Below are 23,220 nucleotides of genomic sequence, written 5' to 3'. Positions count from 1 at the left end.
ACAGTATCTCAGACCTGGTGGCTTCTTCCAGACTTCAGGGAAGGACTGTGAGCCGCTGCTGAGGTCGGAGGCCGTGCCCAGAGGTGAAAGGTCTTACCCCCGGATGAGGGGCTAGATCAGACTGATCTTCTGGTCCTTATAAAGGGGTTTAGTCTACTTGGTTCTACGTCATTTACCTGTCTGCTGAGCACCTACTACATGCCGGGCACACGGGGTCAGAGGCGGCCGAGACAACGTGGTCCCTGCCCTGTGGGGCTCACCGTCCTAACGAGGGCAGGACGTCTGAGGATGCAGGCAATCCAGGGGCCTGTGAAAGACGTCAAGCTGGGAAAGGGGCACGACCACGGTGGGCTAGGTGGGCCGTTCTGCACAGATAGAGGGCTGGTAGCACTCGAGGAACCGGCCTGCTTGCTGCGGGAACGGGCCAAGAGCGGAGGGGAGTCGGCAGGAAGTGTGCTGGAAACAAGACCACCCCATGGCCAGGGCCAGACCGGGACCCCTGGAGCCTGGAGGGCAGGGGCACCGCTGTGTGGCACAGGAGCTCACCTGGCCTGTTGGAAGGACCTGGATCAGCACACAGGGCAGAGGAGGAGCCAAGGTCCAGGGCCCAGGGTGGATGCACTGGGGGAGCATCCTACCCACCGCCCTCCAGCCAAGCATGTGCAGCTCAAGAGTCTCTGGGTTGTGTAACTTGGGCCACTCCAGCCCCCCATGTTCTCCTTAGGAGTGGGGGTGGTGCTTACTGAGGTGGCCCCAAAAGCCACAAGGAATGCAGAGGAACAGTTCCCCAAAGGGAAGAGGGACACACACAGCGGTCCCAGAAGTCGTGGAGAAGGGAGGCTGGGTAGATCAAAAGACAAAGCTACAGACAGGAGGAGAGTGCTGTATACCCCATTGGACAGCCTGGACTTGATCCTGAGACTCTGGAAGCCTCTGAGGGGCTTGAAGCAGGGAAGTTCCTTTACGAAATGTATGCTTCCAAAGACCCCTGTGGTTTAAATCCCAGCAAGCTCCACTCGTGTGACCTCAGGCAAACTGCCCACCTGCTGTGCGTCCCGCTTTCTTCTGGGGAATGGAATGATGACCATATCCCCTTGGGATCTGTTGCGAGGTTCACGGGAGTCCACAAGGTTCACGGGGTCCTGCTGGGGTCAGGGAGAATATGTTTCAGCTTGATGCACAGGATCTTTATTTTTATCATAAAAGAAATTAAGCTCTGCTGTTTACATCTTGAGTTAACACTGGGTCCTCAGTATTGTAGGTCAGAGGGTTATGCAACAAAAGTGGGTGCCAAGGAGGGAGTGAGAACATCACACCCCAGAAAGCTGGACACACACACACACACAGCTATGGGGACTCGTGTGGTTTTCAAACCACCCGTTTAGAGGGACTTACTGCTTGTTTTATCCAGTCAGCTAACTTAACTCACACAAATGGACAAGTGACATGAAGTTTCCTGCCAAGAAACCAAGAATTGAAGACCATGGTAATAACGCAAGCACCAAGAAATCAGAAGAAAACGGCAGCACCAAGCACCTCCAGGGCCCAGAGAGCCTCATGGCCACAGCAATGACCCAGCTAACCAGACTGAACAGAAGCCGACCACCACCATACACACATCTGAAAATACCCAGACTCTGCAAACGGATTTACATCCACGCTCGCTGAGGATGAGCCTTGCCGTAAGTACTCTGTGCTATCAAGTATTAGCTAGTGTTGGTGGCTCGCCTATTTTGGTTCTAAAAAACCTTCTCCTAATCGGGAGAGTGAGATCAACAATTTTTATTGATAGGCGAGCACAAGCGGAAGGGTTTGGCATGGCCTAGAAAGTGGATTAATGGAAGCTGGGCTGGCATGGAGAGAGGAGCTGGAGGTCCCTGCAGCTTCCGTCCAGGGAGGGGTGCTGGTAGCCACACGGTGGAGACACCGAGAGGCTGAGTTGACAGGACCTCTGCCAGAAGGTGAGAGAGTGGCAGAGGTCACCGCTGACTCCAAGGTCCTTGCCGACGTTCCACAGGCAGCTGGACACATAATCTGAAGACTCGGATCTGAGGGTCTTCAGCATTGACAGGTGGGAGACTTGGTGCTCACTTAGACTTGGAAGTCAGGCAGGCAGACCCAGTCCTCAAACACTGGCTTTGCCTATGACCCACTGTGTGACCTTGGGTAGATGATGTCACCCTTGTGCTTTAGTTTACTCACCTATAAAACAGGGCATAATAATAGGGCCTACCTCAGAGGGTGGTAAGGATTAAATGAGAGTCTATAAAATCGCAGAGCACGTTAACACCCAAGCAAGGGAGGTGAAAGTTACTGTGGCTGGTGGGAGGGCCCGGAGGGAGGGAGGGAGGAAGGAGCATGGTCGGAGGAGGACTCACACAGAATCGAGGGGCAAAGCAGGTGAAGGAATGGGTGGGGCAAGTAGGAGCCAGAGGCGAGGGCTGGGCTTGGTGGAGAGGTGGGGGGAGGTCTCCTCTCCGCCTGCTGTCCTTTGTCCACGGAGTTCCCTGGAGGCTGCTGGAGGTCACACACCCAAGAGGTGGGCTTGGAGGGGTACCAAGGCTGTCTGGTTCCAAAGCCGGTTCCCAGCAGAAGCTCCGCGGAGCAGAACAGCTGGTCCTCAGGGTCCAGGGAGCTGGGTTTGGTACCCAGTTCCTCACTTTCTAGCTGTGTGTCCTTAAGCCACTTATCCTCTGAGCTGATTCCCCTTCTGTAGAATGAGACCTTATCCCTTTCCTAGGGTTTGGGGAGATTTGAATGTAGGGCTGCTTGGGAAGAGACCTGAGGCCTGCCACACCCACGCGGCTGAGTGAGCTACAAGACCTGGCCTGGATCAACCCGGAGGCGAGGAGGGCACCAAGAAGGCAAGAGACTGGAGAGGAGCACCGAGCTCTGTCTGCCCAAGAGCTTGCAGGATACATTGTAATGAACCAGAGAAAGTCCAGCTTGCTGCTGGTGGCAGTCCCTCACACCTATGCTCCAGAGGGCCTTGGGAGCCAGACTGCCTGGGTTGGCATCTCATTTCTCACACTCCCTGTGACACTCAGCTGTGTGCCTCAGTCATATCAGGCATAAAATGGGAATTCTTAGGGTACCACCTCTCAGTGCGCTTTCAAGAATTAAATGACTCCAGGGCGCCTGGGTGGCTCAGTTGTTAAGCATCTGCCTTCAGCTCAGGTCAAGATCCCAGGGTCCTGGGATCAAGCCTCGTGTTGGGCTCCCTGCTCAGCGGGAAGCCTGCTTCTCTCCCTCTCCCACTCTCCCTGCTTGTGTTCCTGCTCTTGCTCTCTCTCTGTCAAATAAATAAAAATTTTAAAAATATATTAAAAAAAAAGAATTAAATGACTCCATAGTGAAGTGTTTAGAACAGTGCATGGCACATAAGCCCTGAAATGTTAGCTATTTATTGATATTGAGTCCAAGAGAACTAAGGAAGGAGTGGGTGACCCTTAGAGCCCCCAGGATGGTCCAGACAGGTTCTTTGAAGGAGGGCTCACCGCCCGCCCCCCTCCACTGGGCAAGCAGTGAGACAGGAGCAGAGCATGTGGGTCCTCAGTTTGGCGGGGTGCCAGGCTGACCTGGCGGGCAGCCACTCCCAGGTGGCACGGTTGCCCTGTCCTCGGCCTTTGTCCCCTGCTGAAGCGTCTCCTCTTTCTTGGGCGGCCTCCCTTCCTTTGTTGGCCTAGGGGGTCAGGACCCGCAGCTACCTGCATTATTAATGCTCATGGGTAAGGCTGGAGCCCCCGGGGGGTAGACTGAGCCTGTAGGCCCTGCCAGGGCACAACCGGTGGGGGCGCTGCCAAGGGCTGAGGGCGCCAGGGGCTGCCAGATCTTCCCGGAGAGGACAGAGACACCGGGAAGCCCCTCTTCACTGAGCCCGCCATGGGCGGGAGCAAGGGCAAAGCGCCCCAGCGCCAGGACAGGCCGGAGAGGCCGGCCTCCGGGGAGCAGGCGTCGGGGTCGGCCAGCGCAGACGGCGCGCCTAGCCGGGAACGCCGACAGGGTCGCGGTAAGGCCCACAGCGCCAGGCCAGTCTTGGAGCCCTCCACTTCGGGAAGCCACGGGACCCCTGGTGGCCGCCAGAAGCCCACCGCAGAGCGGAACGGCGGCTGCAGACGGCCAGGGGCTGGGCCGCCCGCGGAGGCCCAGCGGGGACTAGGCCGCGCGCGGTGTCGGGGACCCAGGTCTAAGCACCGGGACGGTCGTGGCGGGCGCCTGGAGGAAGAGAGTCTCCCCGGAGAAGGGAGGACCGTCGAGCTCTGCCGCCGCAGGAAGAGAGGAAAAGGGCGGAGACACCCGGCTCGGCACGGCTGCCGAGAGACCCGGCGCCTCGATGGGGACGCGTCAGGTGGAGACGGGGGCAGCTCTTGCCAGGATAGCGAAGCCCGCGAGGCCCAGGAGAGCGACAGCCAGAGCAGTGGAGCCCCGGAGCTGCGGCCCAAGCCGGAGCAAACGGACACGGGCTCGGGAGACCCCCAAACTGGGTCGGAGCCAGCGCTGGAACCCGGCGAGCGCCCCAGCAGCGACGGTCTGAGCAGCGACGGCGGGGACAGCCCTGAGCCCCGGAGCCGGGAAGGGTCGTCGGGGGTGGGACCCCGGGGAGAGAGCGAGGATTCCGGGACAGGCACGGAGTCGAGCCTGGAGGGGGCCGGGCGGGGAGGGGGCCCAAGGGCAGCCCCAGGAACTGCGAGCCGGGCCACTGAAGCCGAAGAGACTGAGCCGGGCAAAAAAGCCAAGGCCTCCAGCCCCCTCGAGGGCAGCCCCACGTGCGTCTCCCGGAGCTCGCGGGCTTCCGGGGACCCCAGGCCGGCCCGGGACTCAGACAATGAGGCGCGGTCGGAGGCTGAGCCGCAGGGCGACGAGCCTGGAAGAGCCTCGGCCTCGGCCGCCGGGACTCGGCGCCGCCAGGACGGAAAGCTGGTGGGGAAAGTGCAAGTGGCGGCGGGCGAGCGCGAATCTGGGGCTGGAGAGGGGGACGGGCCCGGAAGCCCAGCGCCGCTGGCCGCCCTCGTGGCGCTCCGCAGGCTCCGCGCGAAAGCGCCGCCAAACCCGGCTCCCCAGGCCGCGGCTCCGGCTCCCCGCCACGCCGGCCTTAAGGAGAGGCTCCTGCGCGTAGTGCGCGCCCTGGGTCTCCTGCGCTGCCTGCAGCTGCGGCGGCGGCGAGGGCCGGCCGGCGAGGGCCGGGGGGCGGGGCCGCGGGCGGCCGCGGGGCGGGGTCACGGGCCGGGACTGCGGCGACGGCAAGTGCTGTGCCTGGCGGGAGTAGCGGGACTGGGGGGACGGCCCAGGGCTCCCCCTAGCGGCGACTCGAGCTCCCCACAGTTTGCGAAGAGCTCAGCTCCCGGAGACTCTTCTGAGGATGAGGATCCGACTCCGGATTCTAAGCCCCAGGATCCACAGGACTGGGAGGGCGTCGAGCAGTCGGAGCTCAGAGGAAGCGTCCACGGACGCCCCAACCCGGGGAGGGGCACGTTTTTGCCTTGTGCAGGAGCTTCGGGGGACAGTGAGGGGCGCAGGGCGAGTGGAGAAAATGTGGCCGGGCCCCGCCGAGGCTCTCTCCTCGGCCCTACTCCCCACGACGAGCCCCTACTCGACGAAAGCGGCTCCAGCAGCGAGGCGGAGCCCGAGACCTTGGGGGCCGAGGCTCCGGTCCACTGGGCTCAGAGCTCAGAACCCCGCGAGGACCCTGGGCTTGGCACCGACGCGCTGCTGCCCCGACTCACCTTGGAGACCCGCCTGCTGTGGGAGAGAAGCCCGGGTCCCTGCGGGTCCCCGAGGGAGCGGTGGGAGCCAGAGGATGAGACGGAGGAGGACCTGGAGCTGAGCCTGGGGCCGGGCGTGGAGGGGCCGCCCTTACTGGGCGCTGAGGGCAGGAGTCTTGGGGAAGGCCTGGAAGACACGGAGGACCTGGCTCGGCTGCGGTGAGCAGGGGGTAGTTCCAGATCTGTCTTGTCTGGGCCCCATCCTGCCTCCATTTTTATAAATTGTAACCTTAGAAGGGATTGTACTTTTTAACCAAAGGTCTGGCTGGAAGAGGCAGGTGAGGCGTGAAAATCAGGTGCCCGGCCTGGGACTTGCTTCCCTAACTGGCACAAAGCTTCCCTCTGGTCAGCGGCCTGGTGGTGCTTGCAGCCCCCATGGAGTGGGTAACTCACTTAGCAGCCGTGCCCTGTGTTATGCTCAGGGCTCAGAGAGGATGCATGACTTGCCCAAAGTATCTCTACAGCCAGTGGCCGCGCTAACCCAGGACCTCCTTCTGCCCCCGATTCCCTGCTCCGCTCTCCTGCTGTCCCCACAGACCAGTGTGTAACAGCTCTGTGCTGCGGTGCCTCAAGAAGAGATTTCATCTGGGCCAAATCTACGTATGGGGGCACCTGGGGAGGGTTGAGGGGCTGGGATTCCCTGTCCCCTGGGATCTGAGGGCCCTCTGGCACTTCTAGAACTTCTTCCTTCTCCTCCCTGGGCTGGGTGCTGAACCCTTGCTGGGGAGCTGCAGAGTGGGGGCAGGGGGCCGGGCTGCGGAGCACTGGAGCCCCACTCTGTCTGTAGCCCCTGCTTCCTCCGTGTTCCCCCAGGCCTTTGGAGGGCCTCTTCTGCTCTCTCTGAACCCCCGCCGGCCCCTGCCTCTCTTCTCAGCTGAGGTCCTGGCCAGCTACCACACCAAGAAGGCCCCTAACACCACCCCGTACGTGACTTAGCCCCACCAGCCCTCTGCTCACCGCTCCCCCCCGGGTGGCTAAGCCCCAGCATGTCCCACTCACCGAGATCCTGGGGACTGAGGGTCCTGCCTACACCTAGGAAGGCCCAGAAGCCCATCTCTGGTAACCTCCTCATTTGCTTCCTTCTCTCCTGCCTCAGACACATCTTGGCCATCGTGGTATCGGCCCATAGCCGGTCTCGGAGTACTGGGCAGGGCACGTGCATTCTCCTCGGGTGAGTGGTGGTGCCCCACGGAACCCACAGGCCACTCTGAGGGCTGGGAGACAGGGGCCACGGGGTCTGCATTTGAAGCTGCTAGTCTGGTCCACTGCTGGGCAGCAGCGCTGGACTTTGTAAGGGCTGTGCTCTTGGCTAAAGTCATCCACATGCCCCTTGAATGTGGCATCTTGGAGACTTCTCTTTGGTCTGCATGCCCTGGGTCCATCTCTCCATGTTTCCGGGGTGCGGGGGCTGGTATCACTTCCAGGCGGGCATACCCCACTTCCTGGGCTCCATGGGGTGTCCTGTGTGCCCCTTCCGGGAGACCCTGTCAGCCCCTCCCTCATGCAGTGGGCACAGTGGCTCAGGGAAGACAGAAGCTGCCCAAAAGATCGTGCAGTCCCTAAGCAGCCTGGAGCAGGAACACGCAAGGGACCGAAGATGTCAAGTGAGGAGCCGCTGGCCTTTTCCCGGGGATCCAAGAGGGACCATCCTTCTCCTTTGGGCCCGGAGGGTGGTCTCCAGGCATCTGGCTTCTCCTTGGGGGCAGCCCCAGGCATTGCCTATCGTGGGGCAGGGTGAGGTGGGGTGGGACTGCCCCTCTCCGTGGAAGAACACAACCCCCAGGCGCAACGTGTCCTCAGCTGGGATGGCTGATCAGTGGATTCCACCGCCATCCCAGGGATACTTGAATGCTCCTCCCCCACACAGCTGGATGGTGTGCTGCTCCTACTCGGCAGCTTTGGCCACGCCAAGACAGTCCTCAATGCCAACGCCAGCCGCTTCGGCCAGGTCTTCTGCCTCCACCTGCAGCAGTGAGTGACGGGGGTCCTGGCGGGCACAGGGGGCACTCATGATCAGTTCCCTTTACTGGGAACCCAAGGCTGCTGCCCTTGGGTCCAGCCCCTAGTGTGTCCCATTCTGAGCAGCGCCCCTAGGTTTCAGGCACCCTGGGCACCCCCACCCACTGCCCTGTGCCCACAGCGGGGTCATCGTGGGAGCCTCTGTGTCACATTATCTGCTTGAGACCTCAAGGGTGGTGTTTCAGGTAAGACCTCTCCCCCCCAACGAGGCTCCCCTCTCTCTAGCTCCCAGAATGGGAAAGGGGGAGGGGCCACTGTAGGGGGTCGTGGTCGCTAAGCCCCCCATCCCTGCCTTTCCCAGGCCTTGTCCTTGCTCCCCTGAGGCACAGGACCGGACCACTGCTCCCCCTAAGCCGGTCCTTCTCCCCCAAGGCCCAGGCTGAGCGGAGCTTCCATGTTTTTTACGAGTTGCTGGCGGGGCTAGACCCTGTGGAACGGGAGCAGCTCTCCCTACAGGGGCCAGAGACCTACTACTACCTCAACCAGGTGGGGGAAGGAAGGCCCGCTCGGCGCTGGGTGACAGGGCTTGCCCAGGGAAAGGTCTTGGCATGGGGGTCTAAGGAGTGGCCAGAGTAGAGGGGAGCTCTGGGCGGCCGGGCCCTGTCCCCTCACCCCCCTCGTACTCTGCAGGGCCAGGCCTGCAGTCTCCAGGGCAAGGATGATGCCCGGGACTTCGAAGGACTGTGGAAGGCCCTGCAGGTCATGTGCCCCAAGGAGGTGACCACCGCCTGGGCTGTGCTGGCCGCCATCCTGCACCTGGGCAACATTTGCTTCTCCTCTTCCGAGGTGGGCTCCCGCTGTGGCCGGTTCGGACGCTGGATCAGCAGTGGCTTGTTTGCATAATCAGGGCGGAAACGATACCAAACACTTGTAGGTAGATTACCAAGTCCTGGGCTACCCCACGGCCCCACAGCGGCCCTGGAGAGCGGGCAGATTCCTGTCGTATGGGTGAGAAAACAGGCCTGGGTCATCTACGCCAGCTTGGGTTCCGCTAAGAACCTTGTGGAGCCTTCTCCACAAGGGAGATCTGCACTGACTGAGCAGTTATTATGTACCTGGCACTGTGTCAATCACTTTTTGTATGTTTCCTAATTCCGTCCTCACCACAACTAACTTTAGGGTTGTTGTTTGCCCTTTAACAATGAGACAGTGGAGGGGCGCCAGGGCGGCTCAGTCAGTTAACTGTCTGACTCTTGATCTCAGCTCAGGTCTTGATCTCAGGGTCGTGAGTTCAAGCCCCGCATTGGGCTCCACGCTGGGCATGGAGCCTGCTTAAAACACAATGAGACAGTGGGGGCTCAGAGAGGGAAAGACTCTCGCCAGAGGCGGCCAGCTAGTGAAGAGGTAATTAGGACTCGAACTCAGGGCCCCCAGGCTGCAGAGTCGGCTCCCACCCACCCAGATCGAACTTGGGGCAACAGGGCAGCTCCCCGGGGCAGCGAGGCCCCGCCTCCTCTGCACCCGGCTGCGGGATGTGGCCGATCCCCAGCAGAGGTCTCCGCGCCCCCTCCCTTCTCTGTCCAGCGGGAGTCCCAGCAGGTGGCTGCCGTGTCCAGCTGGGCTGAGATCCACACGGCAGCCCGGCTGCTGGTGGTGCCACCTGAACGCCTAGAGGGGGCTGTCACCAGGAGGGTCACGGTGAGCGCTGGGCTCCTCAGGGGCGGGGCCGCCCACGTGGGCCTCAGGCCTGTTGTTCCACGTGTACCTACCTCCTCTGCCCCCCAGGAGACACCGTATGGCTGCGTCTGCAGGTCTCTGCAGGTGGAAAGCGCCATTGATGCCAGGTGGCCCTGGGGGCGGGAGGGAGCCGCAGCCGGGCCTGGCACTCTACGGCACAGGCTCGCTCACCCTGCCCACAGGGACGCCCTGGCCAAGGCCCTGTGTTCCCAGCTTTTCACCTGGCTTCTGACGAGGAGCAATGAGAAGCTGGCAGCTCCCGGGGAGGGAGAGAGCGTGGATAACGTCACTGTCGTGGACGTCTACGGCTTTGCGGTCGCCCCTTGGGGCAGGGCCTGGGACGGGTGGCCCACCTCATCCTGATCATTTCTGGGGTCAGCGCTGCCTGAGGGGGGCGCTCGTGAGCGCTTGCCTGCCTAGCCCTGAGACAGCGCACACCCCACAGGGGTAGCCTTTCTGCCCCACTCTGTCCAGCCCTGACATCGCCTCTGGAGAGTTCTGTCCTGCTTGGCCTTACAGAGCCTCACGGACGCCTCTAAGGCAGCGGAAGACAGAGGCCCTAGGATAGATCAGCCCCCAGCCTCCCCTCCCATGCCCCAAGAGGAACAGGAAAGGGGACAGCCCCCTGAATGGCCCTGAGTTTTCTTTTTTTTTTTTTTTAAAGATTTTATTTATTTATTTGACAGAGAGAGACAGTGAGAGAGGGAACACAAGCAGGCGGAGTGGGAGAGGGAGAAGCAGGCTCCCCGCCGAACAGAGAGCCCGATGCGGGGCTCGATCCCAGGACCCCGGGATCATGACCTAAGCCGAAGGCAGACGCCCAACGACTGAGCCACCCAGGCGCCCCGGCCCTGAGTTTTCATAAGCTCTTCAACCCCTTTCTAGAAGATCCCACTTCCTCAGGGAAGGGAGGAGGGGGCTTGAGCAAGAGAAGGTGGCCTCCACCCTCGTTCCCGGATGGACACTGTCCCCTGCTCTCTCCTCCCCAGCCTGCCCCTGGTGACTATGCCCTCTCCGAGGGGGGAGGGGATGACGGCAAGTGTGTGTGTGCGTGCGCATGTGCACTCTGTGTTTCAGAGTGTGTCAAAGCTCTCTGTACAAAGCCGCATGGCGTGCGGGCTCTGCTGGGCTTGCGAGTAACATGCTGGGGGACGCAGAGGAAGGAACCTGTAATCCCTACAGGAAGAGTGCTGGAAGGCTTCTCGGAGGCAGCGGCCTGGAGCCCTGCTTATGAGGATGTGGGATTCTGATAGCCAGCAAGCTACTGGGTCATAGGAAGACGTGCCTTCCTGACCCCAGGATGGCTGTGACCCGTGGCCTGAAGGCTCACAGTCGTGCTGAGGCAGCGGGAGGGGTGTGGGCTGAGGCCTTTGGACTTGACCCTGTGGGCTGCAGCCTCAGCCCCAGGGCACCACTCCTCCCTGAGTTCTGGGAGGGCAGTGTGCAGCACCCCCCCCCCCGCCCCGTGCCCCTGCCGTGTGGGTGCCCACGTCCTTGCTGCCCCGGTGCCCCCAGGCCCTGTGGGTGAACGGCCTGGAACAACTGTGCAGTAACCTCACCAGCGAGCATCTGCAGCTCTTCTCCAGCCAGATGCTGCGGGCCCAGGAGCAGGTGAGAGGCGCTGGGCCTGGCGGTGGCCGGTGGCACCCAGGCCTTCCCGAGCAGGGGCCATCCCTGGGAAACAGAGGGCCCTGAACTGAGAGCTCGGCCCCAAAGCCCCTCATCCCGCCCCGCCCCACTATGGGCCATCTCAGCCCTTCTGGGCCTCATTTTACTCATCTGGACAATGGGAGGGCCATCCCTGCTCTGGGTCCAGTGAGCTCCCCCACGAACGCGGGTGTGCTCTGGAACCGGCCCCGTGCTGCTGTTCCCAGGAGGCCTGTCGGCGAGAGCTGCTGCCCTGGGTGCCCGTTCCCCAGCCTGTGCGGGACACCTGTCTGGACCTCCTCATAGACCAGCCCCACAGCCTCCTGAGTATCCTGGATGCCTAGACATGGCTGTCCCAGGTGAGCCCCGAGCGGTGGGGGCCCTGGTGGCCAGGCCAGGGCCAGCAGGGCCTCCGAGAGGAGCCACAGGTGATGGGGGCCAGAAACCCTGCGCATAGCTTCTCAGCACAGCTTGGGTTCAAATCCTGTCTCTGGGTGATCCTGACCTCTCTGGGGTTCCTCAAGTCCTTGCTGCGGAAGGGGCAGAGTGGTGGGCACTGCGCAGGGCTCATGCAGGGCTTGTGGTGGTCCCTCGGGCCTCCAGCTAGTAGGGAGCAAGCCTCAGGGCCGTGGTCCTCCCATTCCACAAATACTCATGGATGACCCTGGAGGGATGCGTGGTCCGGGCAGGGGCACATCTTGTGCAAAGGCCTGAGGGAAGCTCGTCCCTCTTATCAGGCCACAGACCACACCTTCCTCCAGAAGTGTCACTATCACCATGGCAATCACCCCTGCTACGCCAAGCCCCAGCTGCCCCTTCCGATCTTCACCGTGAGGCATTACGCTGGGCCTATCACCTACCAGGTATTGGGGTAAATCAGGGACAGACCCCTGGGTGAATCAGTGAGGGTGACGTGGCCCGGGTGTCCCCTCCCCAGAGCTGACTCACCTGACAGCTAAGAGGAATAGGTGAGGGGAGGCCCCTCCCGGGGCTTGACCATATGTTTATACCTATGCCCTTGGCCCTACACAGTTCCCAGCGTGATTTAGTGAGTTCTGGCTGAGCACCATGGGGTAGAGGGAGATGAGACTGGGAGCCTTAAGACCAGGAGGGGAGGAGCATATGTGTGGGGCGTGGAAACCTGACTCTGATAACCTCTGGCTGTCTGCTTCTCCTCCTGAGCCTACGTTTTCCCACCTGTAAAATGGGAATGGGAGTCCTATAACACTTGTGAGGATTAAATGCAGTAATGGGGAAGTGGTCAGGCAGGTGCCTGGCACATAAAGGTGCTCACTGAAGGGACTCGCCTTTCCTCCTTCTGAGTTTCACGGTGACAACACACCTACCCAGGAGGAGAACTGCTGAGGGGAGGGGACCTGGTATAAAGGGTAGGACCATATGGCTAGTTTGAGGTAGGGCAAGTCCAATAAGGCTTCCTGGAGGAGGTGAGCTGTTTTGGTTGTAGAAGAAAACACAGACCACCCAGAAGTTACCCAAACAAGAAACCTAAGGTTTATCAGTTATACCTCTGTTCCTCCCCCCCAAAAAAAACCCCAATCACATCTAAAAAAAACCCATACACACAAGGAGATTGAATAAAGAAAACCACAAAACCATATTGAAACTCACAAAAGAAAACATTTTTTTAAAGATTTCATTTATTTGAGAGAGAGTGAGAGAGAGCATGAGCTGGGGGAGGGACAGAGGGAGAGGGAGAGAAATAGGCTCCCCACTGAGCAGGGGGCCCAATGCGGGGCTCGATCCCAGGATCCCGAGATCATGACCTGAGCCAAAGGCAGACGCTTAACAGACTGAGTCACCCCGGCGCCCCAAGAAAAAAAATTTTTTTTTTAAGTAATCTCTACTCCCAACGTGGGGCTGGAACTCATGACCCAGAGATCAAGAGTCGCATGTGTTCCTGAACCAGCCAGGCGCCCCACGAAAGTTTTAATTTTGATGAAATCCAGTTTAATTTTTCTTCTGTTGCCTATTCTTTTGGTGTCCTATTCAGGAAATCGCTGCGAAGTCCAATGTCATGAAGCTTTTTTCCTACGTTTTCTTCTAAGAGTTTTAGAGTTCCAGGCCTTAAATTTAGGTCTTTGATCCATTCATTTTGGGTTAATTTTTATATCTGATATAAGAGTCCAACTTCATTCATTTGCATGGGGATTTCCAGTTTTCCCAGAGCCGTTAATTGACGAGACAAAGGTGGTCCTTTATTTAGCCCAGTGGGGAGAGGCGGGATTATGTGACAAAGGGACCAGGCTCCACCCCAGTCTTCTCTCTTTGGCTCCCCCTCTACTCCCCACATTGTCTCTTACAGGTTCACAAGTTTATAAACAGAAACCGGGATCATCTTGACCCTGCCGTGGTGGAAATGCTTGCCCAGAGCCGTCTCCAGGTGCCCCCCACCCCTCCACACTGTGTCCCCCTGCCCCTTGGACCGTGGGCTGAGGCTTCTGGGGTCTGGACGCCGTGGTCTGGCCCACCCTGGCTCCCCGGGGACGGGCTATGGACGGGCCTGGGAAGCAAGCCAGCTCAGCCTCCTCTTGCCCCACAGCTTCTGGGCAGCCCGTTCCAGGAAGCAGAGTCCCAGTCCAGGGCTGGGCCAGGCAAACCCACACTGGCCTCTTGCTTCCAGCATTCCCTGGAGGACCTCCTAGCCCAGCTGGGCAGGTGAGAGCAGTGCCCCCCGCATAGGAGACCCCAGGGACTCGGGGGCTGGTCTGCGCCCACATGACCCCCCCCTTCCTCCCATCAGGGGCCATGTCTATTTCATTCAGTGCCTCAACCCCAACCCAGGAAAGGTGAGCTCCCCCGACCCACTGCACCTGGCCCCAGAGCCTTCCCATCTACCTGCCCTGCCCTGCTCAGCAGCAGCCCCCCCACCCCGCCCCGCCCCGACTCCAGCTCTCACTGGCTCTGTTCGGTGGCCACAGCTTCCAGGCCTCTTTGACGTGGGACACGTGGCTGAGCAGCTGAGCCAGGCCAACATCCTGGAGGCGGTGTGTACCCGCAGTGCCAACTTCCCTGTGCGCCTGCCCTTCCAGGCCTTCCTGGCTAGGTAGGGTCCCAGGATGGAGGCAGCCGAGGGCCCAGGCACCTCGGGCCGGGACCCACAAGGACAGGCCCCCTGAGTGGCTGGCAGACCTGGGGTTCCTTCAGGGCGGAGGTGGGCCCACTTTCCTCGGGACCCCAGGCCTGGCCTCCAGCCCGCCTCCTTTCACTGCTCTCTCTCCCTCCGTCCCTCTCCTTCCCTATTCACTATCTGCGCCACCCCCATGCCTCTCCCTGGCCCTCCGCCACTCAGCAAAACTCTGCTGGGTGCCGGGCACATAGTAGGTGCGCTGCAAATCGTTGTTGAATGACTTAGGGGCCGGGGGGCGTCAAACAGGCGTGGAGGGAGGTCCTCTCTGTGCTTGTTCTGACCTCAGCTTCTCCCTCCTCGGGGTAGGTTCCGGGCCCTGGACACAGAGGCGCGGGGAGAGTCCTCTGACCGCGAGAGGTGTGGCGCCATCCTGAGTCAGGTGCTGGGGCCCGAGTCACCCCTCTGCCACCTCGGGGCCACCCAGGTGGGTGTGTGTGCGGAGAGGCAGGCGTGGCTGGGAAGGGAGAGGAGCATTCCGGGACAAACTCAGGAATGCGGGGGAGGGGTCCTTCTGGGTGGGGAGGCGATGGAGTGGGCCTGGGAGGCAGGTGTCCCGGGCTCCCCACAGGAATCGGTTGTCCTGCCGGAAGGGAGGAGGCCGAGGCCTGAGGAGAAGAGCAGGGTGGGCCTCGGCCCCGCCAGCCTGGGCACCCTCACCTCTGCCCCCAGGTCCTGCTGCGGGAGCCGGGCTGGCAGCAGCTGGAGCAGCACTGGGCCCGGCGACGCTCCCAGGCCCTGCTCAGCCCGCACCTCGGCCTGCACACCTGCATCTCCCGCCAGCACCTCGGCGGCCTCCTCCTGCCGCGGATGCAGGAGCAGGTGCGAGGGCTTCAGGCCAGGTCTGCAGGGGTGGCGTGAGACTGGGGGCCTCCTCCAGGTGCTGGGGCGGGCTGTGGGAAGGGTAGGGCCTCAAGGAAATCTACCTGCCCCGGGGGTCATCCTGTCAGCATCCCCATGCAACCTCTGCTTGAATACCCCGAGGGACAAGAAGCTCACTATCTGCTCAGGCCACCTGAACCTGAGTGTTTTCCAGTCTGTTCTCCACTCTGCCCCAAGAATAATCTTTTATCAGGCTGTGTGAGGCCCTGCCTATCTCTCCAGCCTCTAGGCCAGATTTTTATTCTCCAGGCTCTTTGGACTTCTTGGTCCTAGAGCACTTCCTTCCCCCTTCTCACGTGATGAATGCCTATTCACCTTCACAGCTTGTTGGGAATGTCTGGGCTGCTTCACCCAATAGCTGTGGCTCGACCTTCTCCGTTACCCTGGGCCCAGCGCTGGTGACCCCGGGCTGGAGGCAGAGGTGGCGCCTCCCAGGTGCACTGGGGAGTCAGGTGCAGACAGTAAACCAGCCACCAGTCACCCCCAAGGGGGTGGTAAAGGGCTAAGAACAAAGTAAGGACAGTGCCATGGACCCCAGGGGAGCCTTCCAAGACAGGGCACTCATCACCACGCTCTATTTCCAAAATGTTGTCATCACCAGCAGAAACACTGGATCCCTCACGCAATCATTCCCTGCTCGCCTTTCCTCCAGCCCCCAGGAACCTCTCATCCACTTTCTGTCCCTACGAATTTGCCTATTCCAGATATTCCATGTGAGCTGGCTCGTACAATATTTCCTCTTACATCTGGCTCGCTGCACTAAGTGGAACGTTCACGAGGTTCATCCATATAGTAAAAGGTGGCAAGACTTCGCTTCTCTTTGCCCCTGGGTGCGCAGACCACACCTTGTGTCTCCACTCATCCGTCAGCGGTCGTTTGGACTGTTTCCACTTTCTGGTGCTTGTGAATAAGGCTGCCGGGAACACAAGTGTTTCAGTATGTCTGTTCAGCTCTCTGCTTCCAGTTCTGTTGGGTCTTTACCTAAGGAGTGGAATTGCTGGGTCATATGGTAATTCTGTGTTTGGTTTTTTGAGGAGTTACGCTCCCACCAGCATGTGTCAGTTTTCCAATTTCTCTACAGCATTTCTGGCACTTATTTAACACTTTAAAAAAAAAAAAGATTTCTTCATTTGAGAGAGAGAGAGAGAGAGCACACACGCGCACAAGCAGGGGGAGTGGGAGAGGGAGAAGCAGACTCCCTGCTGAGTAGGGAGCCCGATGCGGGGCTCGATCCCAGGACCCTGAGATCATGACCTGAGCTGAAAGCAGATGTTTAACCCACTGAGCCACCCAGGCACCCTTATTTTCCGCTTTTTAAATGATAGCCATCCTAGTGGGCATGAAGCCATACGTCATTGTGGCTTTGATTTGCATTTCTCTAATGACTAACGAGGTTGAGCATCTTCTCATGTGTTTCTTGGCCAGTTGTGTATCTTCTTGGAGAGATGTCTAGTCAAGTTCTCAGTCTGCCTTTTGTTTGTATAGTTTGTCTTGTTGTTGAGTTGTGGGAGTTCTTTATACATCTTGGATATCAAACTCTTATCAAATACGTAATTTGCAAATGTTCTCCCATTTCATGGGTTGTCTTTTGACGCTCTTGATGGTGTCCTTCGCACAAAAGCTGTACATTTATTTTTTTTAAGTAAACCCTACCCCCAACTTGGAGCTTGAACTCACGACCCCGAGATGCTCTACCAACTGAGCCAGCCGGCCGCCTCAAAGCTATATACTTATTTTTAAATTTTAATCCTGCTCAGGACTCCTTCCGTGAGGAGTCTCGTCTTTCTTGTATCTGGACAGTTTTCAAAGACATGATCTCTTTTGTGATCTCTTATTAGATTTCCAGTGATAGCATTTTTTCATTTTTAGAAGTTCTGCTTCTTAAATAAAAATACGCCAGACACTTCTCAACATGTCGATTGATTGACTTCATCTTGTGGTGGGGCAGGGATTACACGGACCCTCACTTCGCAGATGAGGACAATAAAACCAAGAGGAAGGGACTTACCCACAACCACACTGACCGACTGGGTGGGAAATGAGCCCAGCGGTTGGCTCTGCCACCTGAGACCGTAATCCACGGTACCAAACCCCTTCTCAATGTACTTGTTCTTTCAAGCTGTCCTGTCCTTTCCCTGTGGCTTCTGTTAAGGACCTAGGGGTCATCGGCCTGGGGTCCGTGTCTACATTCATGTCTCGGCTTGGAGGGTTTGGGTACCGGCTCTAAGCTCGAACTCCTCCCCAACCCCCTTCCCGGCCTTCAGGAAGCGATACCTCCGGCGGCGGGCAGCTCTGGGACAGCTGAACAGCGTCCTGCTGGTGGCCCGGCCCCTGCTCCGGAGGCGACAGAGATTGCAGGTGAGTGTCTGGGTGGGGCTGCTGCCCCTGGCAGCTCAGGGTAGAGAAGTCAGGCAGCCTTGCTGGCCAAGTTGGCCGGACCGTAGCTGAGTCACTCCTGGCCCAAGCGCCGAGGGCTCAGAGACCACGGCTGGCCCAGCTCTTCCCATTTCCCGCTGCCTGGCCAAGGGAGGCTGGGGCCTCCGGGAGGTCACTTCCTTCATCCCTGCCCACCCTCCAGAGTGTGAGTCTCCCCTGCCTGCCGGGGGTGCCTTCCCATCCCCTCCAGACCTTCCTCAGGGCCGGCCTGCTTCCCTCTTTTGCCTGATGACTCCAACATGGGGGCCATAAAGCCGCTCAAAGGTCAGCGCCCACATACTGCTCCTCTCTGTGGCCCCTCCCTGGCTGGACTTTGTCCCCTGGGACCGTTTCTTCCTACCTCCTCCCCAGCGCCCCTGCAGACGGGCAGCAACGGCCGGTGAGGGCTCTGGAGGGCTGGCGGCAGGCAGCTGGCCCCTCTGGGTCTGGGCTAGTTTCTCCACTGGGGGCCGGAGGGGGCAGCTGAACTGCTGAGGTGGAGAAGATCTGCCAGGAGGTTCACGGAGACCCCTCACCGGGGCACCAGCTCCTCTCACATCTCCCTCAGCAGCTTGGGCTTCGGTGTGGCTGGCACAGTGGCCCAGCCTCCAAGACAGCGCCAAACATGGTAGGTGGCCTGGAAGCTCAAGGGTGTCCACTGGGTTATGAGCCTCCCAAAACTGGCATGGCTTGCGGACGAGTGTGGGGTCCTGGGTGTGCATCCCTTGGGCCCCCCAAGAAGAGGCCTGGGCCGCCCTCGGTCTCCTTCTGAGGGCTCTTGGGGTCCTATTTGTGTCCAGGATCAGAATCCTTGATCTTTGGAAAAGTTTATGGTCCTGGGGGTGAGGAGGGACACTGGGTCCCTGGACCCCCTCCTTTAGTACTTAGTCGATCGCTCCTCTCTGCCAGGAGCTGGGGCGCTTGGAGATCCCGGCTGAGGTGGCCGTCATGCTAAAGACAGCAGAAGGTGGGTTTTGGTTGGTGTCCCTCTTACCATGATCCCTCGCTCCTCCAATCTCTCTGCTGTGCAGTCAGTCTGTCCCCGCGGTCCCTCCCTGTGATGCTCTGGGCTCCCCTGGGCTCCCTCTGCCCCAGGGCTGGGGGCGGGTAATGAGGGGTGGAGGCGGTCCACAGCCGGGTGCCTTATGTCGGCCTTTCTGGGCTGCCTCTCGGCGCTTTCCCCAGGCCATCACCATGCCTTGGTTGGGAGCATCACCGAGTCCATGCCCCCTGAAGTTCCTGCCCGGAGCAGCCTGACCCTCCCACCCGACATCGACCAGTTCCCGTTCTCCAGCTTCATCTCCACTAACTTTCAGGTGGGCCCCCAGACCTCGGCTCTCCCTGGCGGACCTCCACGGCTCCCCAGATATTAGCCCTGCCAGGCAGAAGCTGGGCCTATTCCTTCTTCCCACTCCACCCATCCTCTCCTATCACGGGGGTGATGGGTGCAGCCACACTGCTTGGAGAATAGCCCCTGAAGCCAAATGTCTCACTCTCAAGAGGAACTGAGATCCGTGATGCCACAACTTGGTTACCCCTGCGGCATCGTCCTGCCGTTGAAGTCATGTCATTAGCGTGTGTGTGACGATAAGGCAAACGTCCAGGCTGCAGTGTTGGATACAAAAGCAGGATTCCAAACTGGACATAGAGTAGAATCCCAGTTTTGTTAAAAACAACAATAGGTGTGGGAGGGCGATGTAGGTATCTGTGCGTAGAAAGCGAGACTGGAGGGGGCGCCTGGGAGGCTCAGGCAGTGAAGCCTCTGCCTTCGGCTCAGGTCATGATTCCGGGGTCCTGGGATCGAGCCCCGCATCGGGCTCCCTGCTCCTTGGGGAGCCTGCTTCTCCCTCTCCCTCTGCTGCTCCTCCTGCTTGCGCTCTTTCTCTCTCTGTCAAATAAATAGATAAAATCTTGGGGAAAAAAAAAAAAAGCAAGACTGGAAAGAGAAGCTAAAATGTCAACTGTGGTCACGACTGGCAGGGAAATAGTAATGGGTTTTTTATTCTTTATCCTTTTGCATGTTTTCTGCATGCATGGGCATCAATTTTCTAATCAGAAAGAGCCACTGAGATGCATTTCTAAGGTGGTTTTCCTCGCCAGCCGCTCTCTGTCTCCCAGGGCGCGCACTCCCGTGGGCTCCGCCGGGCTATCTCCAGCAGGTCAGCACAGACCAGCACCTGCTCAGGTGCTGTCTCCCCCCTCCTTGCAGGAGCCAGCCCTGCCCAGCCCTGGGCAGCCGCTGGCCAAGCCCCTGACCCGGCTGGATGGTGAGAACCCTCAGCATGCCCTGGATATCAACAAGGTGGTGAGTGACGCATCGGGGAGGGGACGGGGTGGGGGACCCTGGCTCCTGGGTGCTGGCTGAGCGCCAGGGGAGCCCTGCATGTCCTGCCTTCGCCTTGCTCCCCGTCTACAGATGCTGCGGCTCCTGGGGGATGGGTCCCTGCCCCCCTGGCAGGAGCAGAGCATGGGCGAATACCTGGTGCGACAGGGCCAGCGCCGGCCAGGGCTGCGGGACGAGCTCTTCAGCCAGCTCGTGGCCCAGATCTGGCACAACGCGGACGAGCAGCAGAACCAGCGCAGCTGGGTCCTCATGGCCATCCTGCTCAGCGCCTTTCCCCCCATGCCCACCCTACAGAAGCCACTGCTGAAGTAAGGGGCCTGCCTTGCGGGGCCCAGTGAGTGGGATCGGTGGACTGCCCACCCCCACAGCAGCCCTGTGCTGTCCCCGCAGATTTGTGTCCAACCAGGCCCCCAGAGGCATGGCAGCGCTGTGTCAGCACAAGCTGCTGGGGGCCCTGGAGCAGACGCATCTGGCTCCTGGGATGGCACGGGCCCACCCCCCGACCCAGCTCGAGTGGACCGCCGGGCGGCGGCGGGGCCGCATGGCTCTGGACGTCTTTACCTTCACTGGTGATGCTCACCTTCTGCTCAGGCCTCCCCAGGCCCACAGTGGAGCCAGCCCTGCCTCCTCACCCTCCCTGGACCCCCTTCCTGCCTCAGCCCTCTAGCTGCTCCCCCTGTGACTCTGATCACAGGGTCCTGTCCTGCTGTCCTTCTGTCCTGCTTCTGGAACCCCCATGGGGACAGCAGCCCCTTCCCGTCAGGAAGGACCTGCTGCCCCTCACTCCAGCCCCCACCCCTTGTCCCTACAGAGGAATGCTACTCAGCCGAGGTGGAGTCCTGGACCACGGGGGAGCAATTCGCCGGGTGGATTCTGCAGAGCAGGTACGGGGACCTGGGATGGGGAGTGTAGCCAACACGGACCCCTGTCCCATCCTCATCCTCCCTGCCCACTCTCCTGTCATGGAGAGCGAGACTCCTGCAAACCCAGGGCCAAAGCCTGCTCCCCGAGGGCGTTGGCGGGGCGGGGGGCACAGAGGGGTAAGTGGGCAGGAGCCAGACAGTAGGTTCAAGCTAGGGAGCAAGAGTAGAGGTTATATCTATGGTCCAGATTGTAATGAAATAGGTCAGTAAATAAATGGGTGCATCAGAGCCGATGTGGAAGCAGAAGGTCGTGAGGTGCGAATAAAGGAGAGCTGTCTGAGGAAACCAGCTCCTCACCCAGATTCTGCCTTCCTCAGCCGCCTCCCCTTGGGTACCCTCGGGGTGGTCATCTTCCTGGCTGATCACTCCCTATGGCGCCCCTTTGTCCCTCCCAGAGGCCTGGAGCTGCCCCCCCGTGGCTGGTCCGTGTCACTGCACTCCGGGGACTCCTGGCAGGATTTGGTGGGCTGTGACTTTGTGCTGGACCTCATCGGCCAGACTGAGGACCTGGGGGACCCAGTCAGTCCCCACAGCTACCCCATTGCCCCCCGTGGCTTGTAGGTGCCACCCCAGCACCCCTGTCCCAGCCTGTTCCTGTCTCTGTTCTGTCATAGGTGACCCCCATAGCCACCCTATCACACCCCGGGGTTCGCAGGACCTGCTACAGGCCCAGCACCCCCCCACACACACCTCAGCTTCTCCCACCCCACGGGGATGACCCCCCACAGCAGATTCTATTCCTTGCCTCAGCCTGGACACCACCCCTATCCAAGGCACCCCCTTAGCTGGGCCCATTGTCTCCTGCAGAGCTGAGGCCATCCCCCCCGCCCCTAGCATCCAGGCCCCTCCATTGCCCCCAGGTCCACCCCCGGGGCCGGCCCCAGCACTACCCAGCAGGAGCCAGTCAGGTAAGGCCAGAATGGGCACAGCGAGGTTGGCAGTGCAATGCGAATGGGGGTGCAGGGTGCCCCACACCCCAGGGTGACACCCTCCTCTGGCCCCACAGGGGAGTCTCAGACCTCAGGGAACCTGGATGGCTTCCTGGACCACCTCTTCCAGCCAGTCCTCTCCCCGGGCCACAGCGTGAGTGTTCTGCACATACACCCGACCCCATCCCTGCCCCTACCCCACCGGGGCCTCCATTGCCTCTCCCATCCCTCCCAGGGCTCCAGTTCTGACCCTGTGGCCTGTGGCCTTTGTCCCTACAGGATCTGGAGCAAGGCTGGGCTCTGAGCAGCCGCATGAAGGGAGGGGGCGCCATTGGGCCCATGCAGCAAGGCAGCTACCCCATGGGTGAGTGCAGGGCCGAGCATCCATCCAGGGTCTCCCCAGCCCAGCAGCATGGGCAAGCACGGCCCGGGACCCCCAGGCAACTGGGGTCAGAGCTCCAGCCAGCACCCTGGGGGCCCATCCTCTTCTTGTTGCTTGGAGCTGGAGGGAGGGGGTCTGCGGGCCCAGATAAGGATCGACCCCGGGGGGGCCCTGTTCCCTCAGTTTACCCAGGGATGATGCAGATGCCCGGATACCAGCCAGCCATGATGCCAGCCCCCGTGCCCATGATGCCAGCGATGGGCGCAGTCCCTGCCGTGCCAGGTAAGGCCGGGTGGCGGCTCCCTTCCCAGGTAGGAAGGGAGGAAGGGAGGTCCTCCCTGGGGCCCGGAGGGCGCAGTGGGCAGGGGGCCACGTGCCAGCTGGGCACTTGCATGCCACTTGCAGCCATGGTGCCGCCGCTGCAGCCGCAGCCCCTGCTTCCCAGCGTGGACCCGAGGCAGCTGGTGGCCCAGCAGCAGAACTTCATCACCCAGCAGGCGCTGATCCTGGTGAGGGTGGGCAGGGCCCTCAGAGGGCCTCGCGGGGCCAGGTCTGCGGGGCAGAGCCGGAGCCGCTCTTACCAGGCCCGCCGCCCCCTCCCCCCACCAGGCCCAGCAGATGACCGCCCAGGCCATGACCTTGTCGCTGGAGCAGCAGACACAGCAGCGCCACCACCAGGCTCAGCCTCAGGCCCGGGCCCCCGGAGCTGCCTCGCCGAGCTCACCCCCAGCCGTTGCCCCCAAGCCCAAGAAGCCCCTGGCCCCACGCGGGGAGCCAGAGCAAGAGCTGAAATCGGTGGGTGCCTGTCTGAGGGGAGGAGCCGAGGCCGGGCAGGTGGCAGGGCTGCGTGGCCGGGAGACCCCACAGGGATGGGGCGGGGCGGGGGGGGGCGGTGCTGGGAGAGGGGCGACTTGGCTGGCGGGGCTGCTCCTTCACTTCCCCTTCCTGCCCACAGGAGACCTCACAGGAGGCCCGAGAGAAGCCCCAGCGGCCCAGGAGCTTCCAGCAGAAACAGGACTATTTCCAGAAGATGGGTGAGCGTGCTTGGGGTGGCCGGCCTGTCCAGGAGCCCGCTGGGCACGCCACGGAGAGTAA

General features: G+C 60.7%; 1 protein-coding gene across 1 annotated transcript in view; it reads left to right on the top strand.

Annotated features, from left to right (window-relative positions):
- Window positions 1-3,882: 3,882 nt before the first annotated feature.
- Window positions 3,883-23,220, top strand: part of MYO15B (myosin XVB) — a 29,026-nt gene continuing 9,688 nt past the window's right edge. Inside the window, 38 exon segments of the mRNA XM_081805949.1 lie at window positions 3,883-5,384; window positions 5,386-5,458; window positions 5,461-5,921; window positions 6,299-6,362; window positions 6,576-6,685; window positions 6,859-6,933; window positions 7,270-7,366; window positions 7,630-7,733; window positions 7,903-7,966; window positions 8,154-8,267; window positions 8,412-8,567; window positions 9,306-9,419; window positions 9,507-9,773; window positions 10,974-11,069; window positions 11,333-11,464; window positions 11,843-11,968; window positions 13,429-13,506; window positions 13,666-13,781; window positions 13,867-13,912; window positions 14,045-14,169; window positions 14,560-14,677; window positions 14,923-15,092; window positions 17,397-17,490; window positions 18,119-18,175; window positions 18,457-18,514; window positions 18,733-18,863; window positions 19,757-19,852; window positions 19,964-20,199; window positions 20,282-20,460; window positions 20,703-20,775; window positions 21,210-21,371; window positions 21,622-21,722; window positions 21,821-21,897; window positions 22,023-22,107; window positions 22,309-22,407; window positions 22,531-22,634; window positions 22,735-22,920; window positions 23,081-23,159. Coding sequence (XP_081662075.1) covers window positions 3,883-5,384; window positions 5,386-5,458; window positions 5,461-5,921; window positions 6,299-6,362; window positions 6,576-6,685; window positions 6,859-6,933; window positions 7,270-7,366; window positions 7,630-7,733; window positions 7,903-7,966; window positions 8,154-8,267; window positions 8,412-8,567; window positions 9,306-9,419; window positions 9,507-9,773; window positions 10,974-11,069; window positions 11,333-11,464; window positions 11,843-11,968; window positions 13,429-13,506; window positions 13,666-13,781; window positions 13,867-13,912; window positions 14,045-14,169; window positions 14,560-14,677; window positions 14,923-15,092; window positions 17,397-17,490; window positions 18,119-18,175; window positions 18,457-18,514; window positions 18,733-18,863; window positions 19,757-19,852; window positions 19,964-20,199; window positions 20,282-20,460; window positions 20,703-20,775; window positions 21,210-21,371; window positions 21,622-21,722; window positions 21,821-21,897; window positions 22,023-22,107; window positions 22,309-22,407; window positions 22,531-22,634; window positions 22,735-22,920; window positions 23,081-23,159 — 6,025 coding nt within the window.

Source organism: Leptonychotes weddellii, chromosome 15 (assembly GCF_054177405.1).
Source record: "Leptonychotes weddellii isolate Sample4059 chromosome 15, ASM5417740v2, whole genome shotgun sequence".
NCBI classification, from domain to species: Eukaryota; Metazoa; Chordata; class Mammalia; order Carnivora; family Phocidae; genus Leptonychotes; species Leptonychotes weddellii.
The sequence above is the reverse complement of the archived record's forward strand: the minus strand, read 5'-3'. Positions and strand labels throughout refer to the sequence as shown.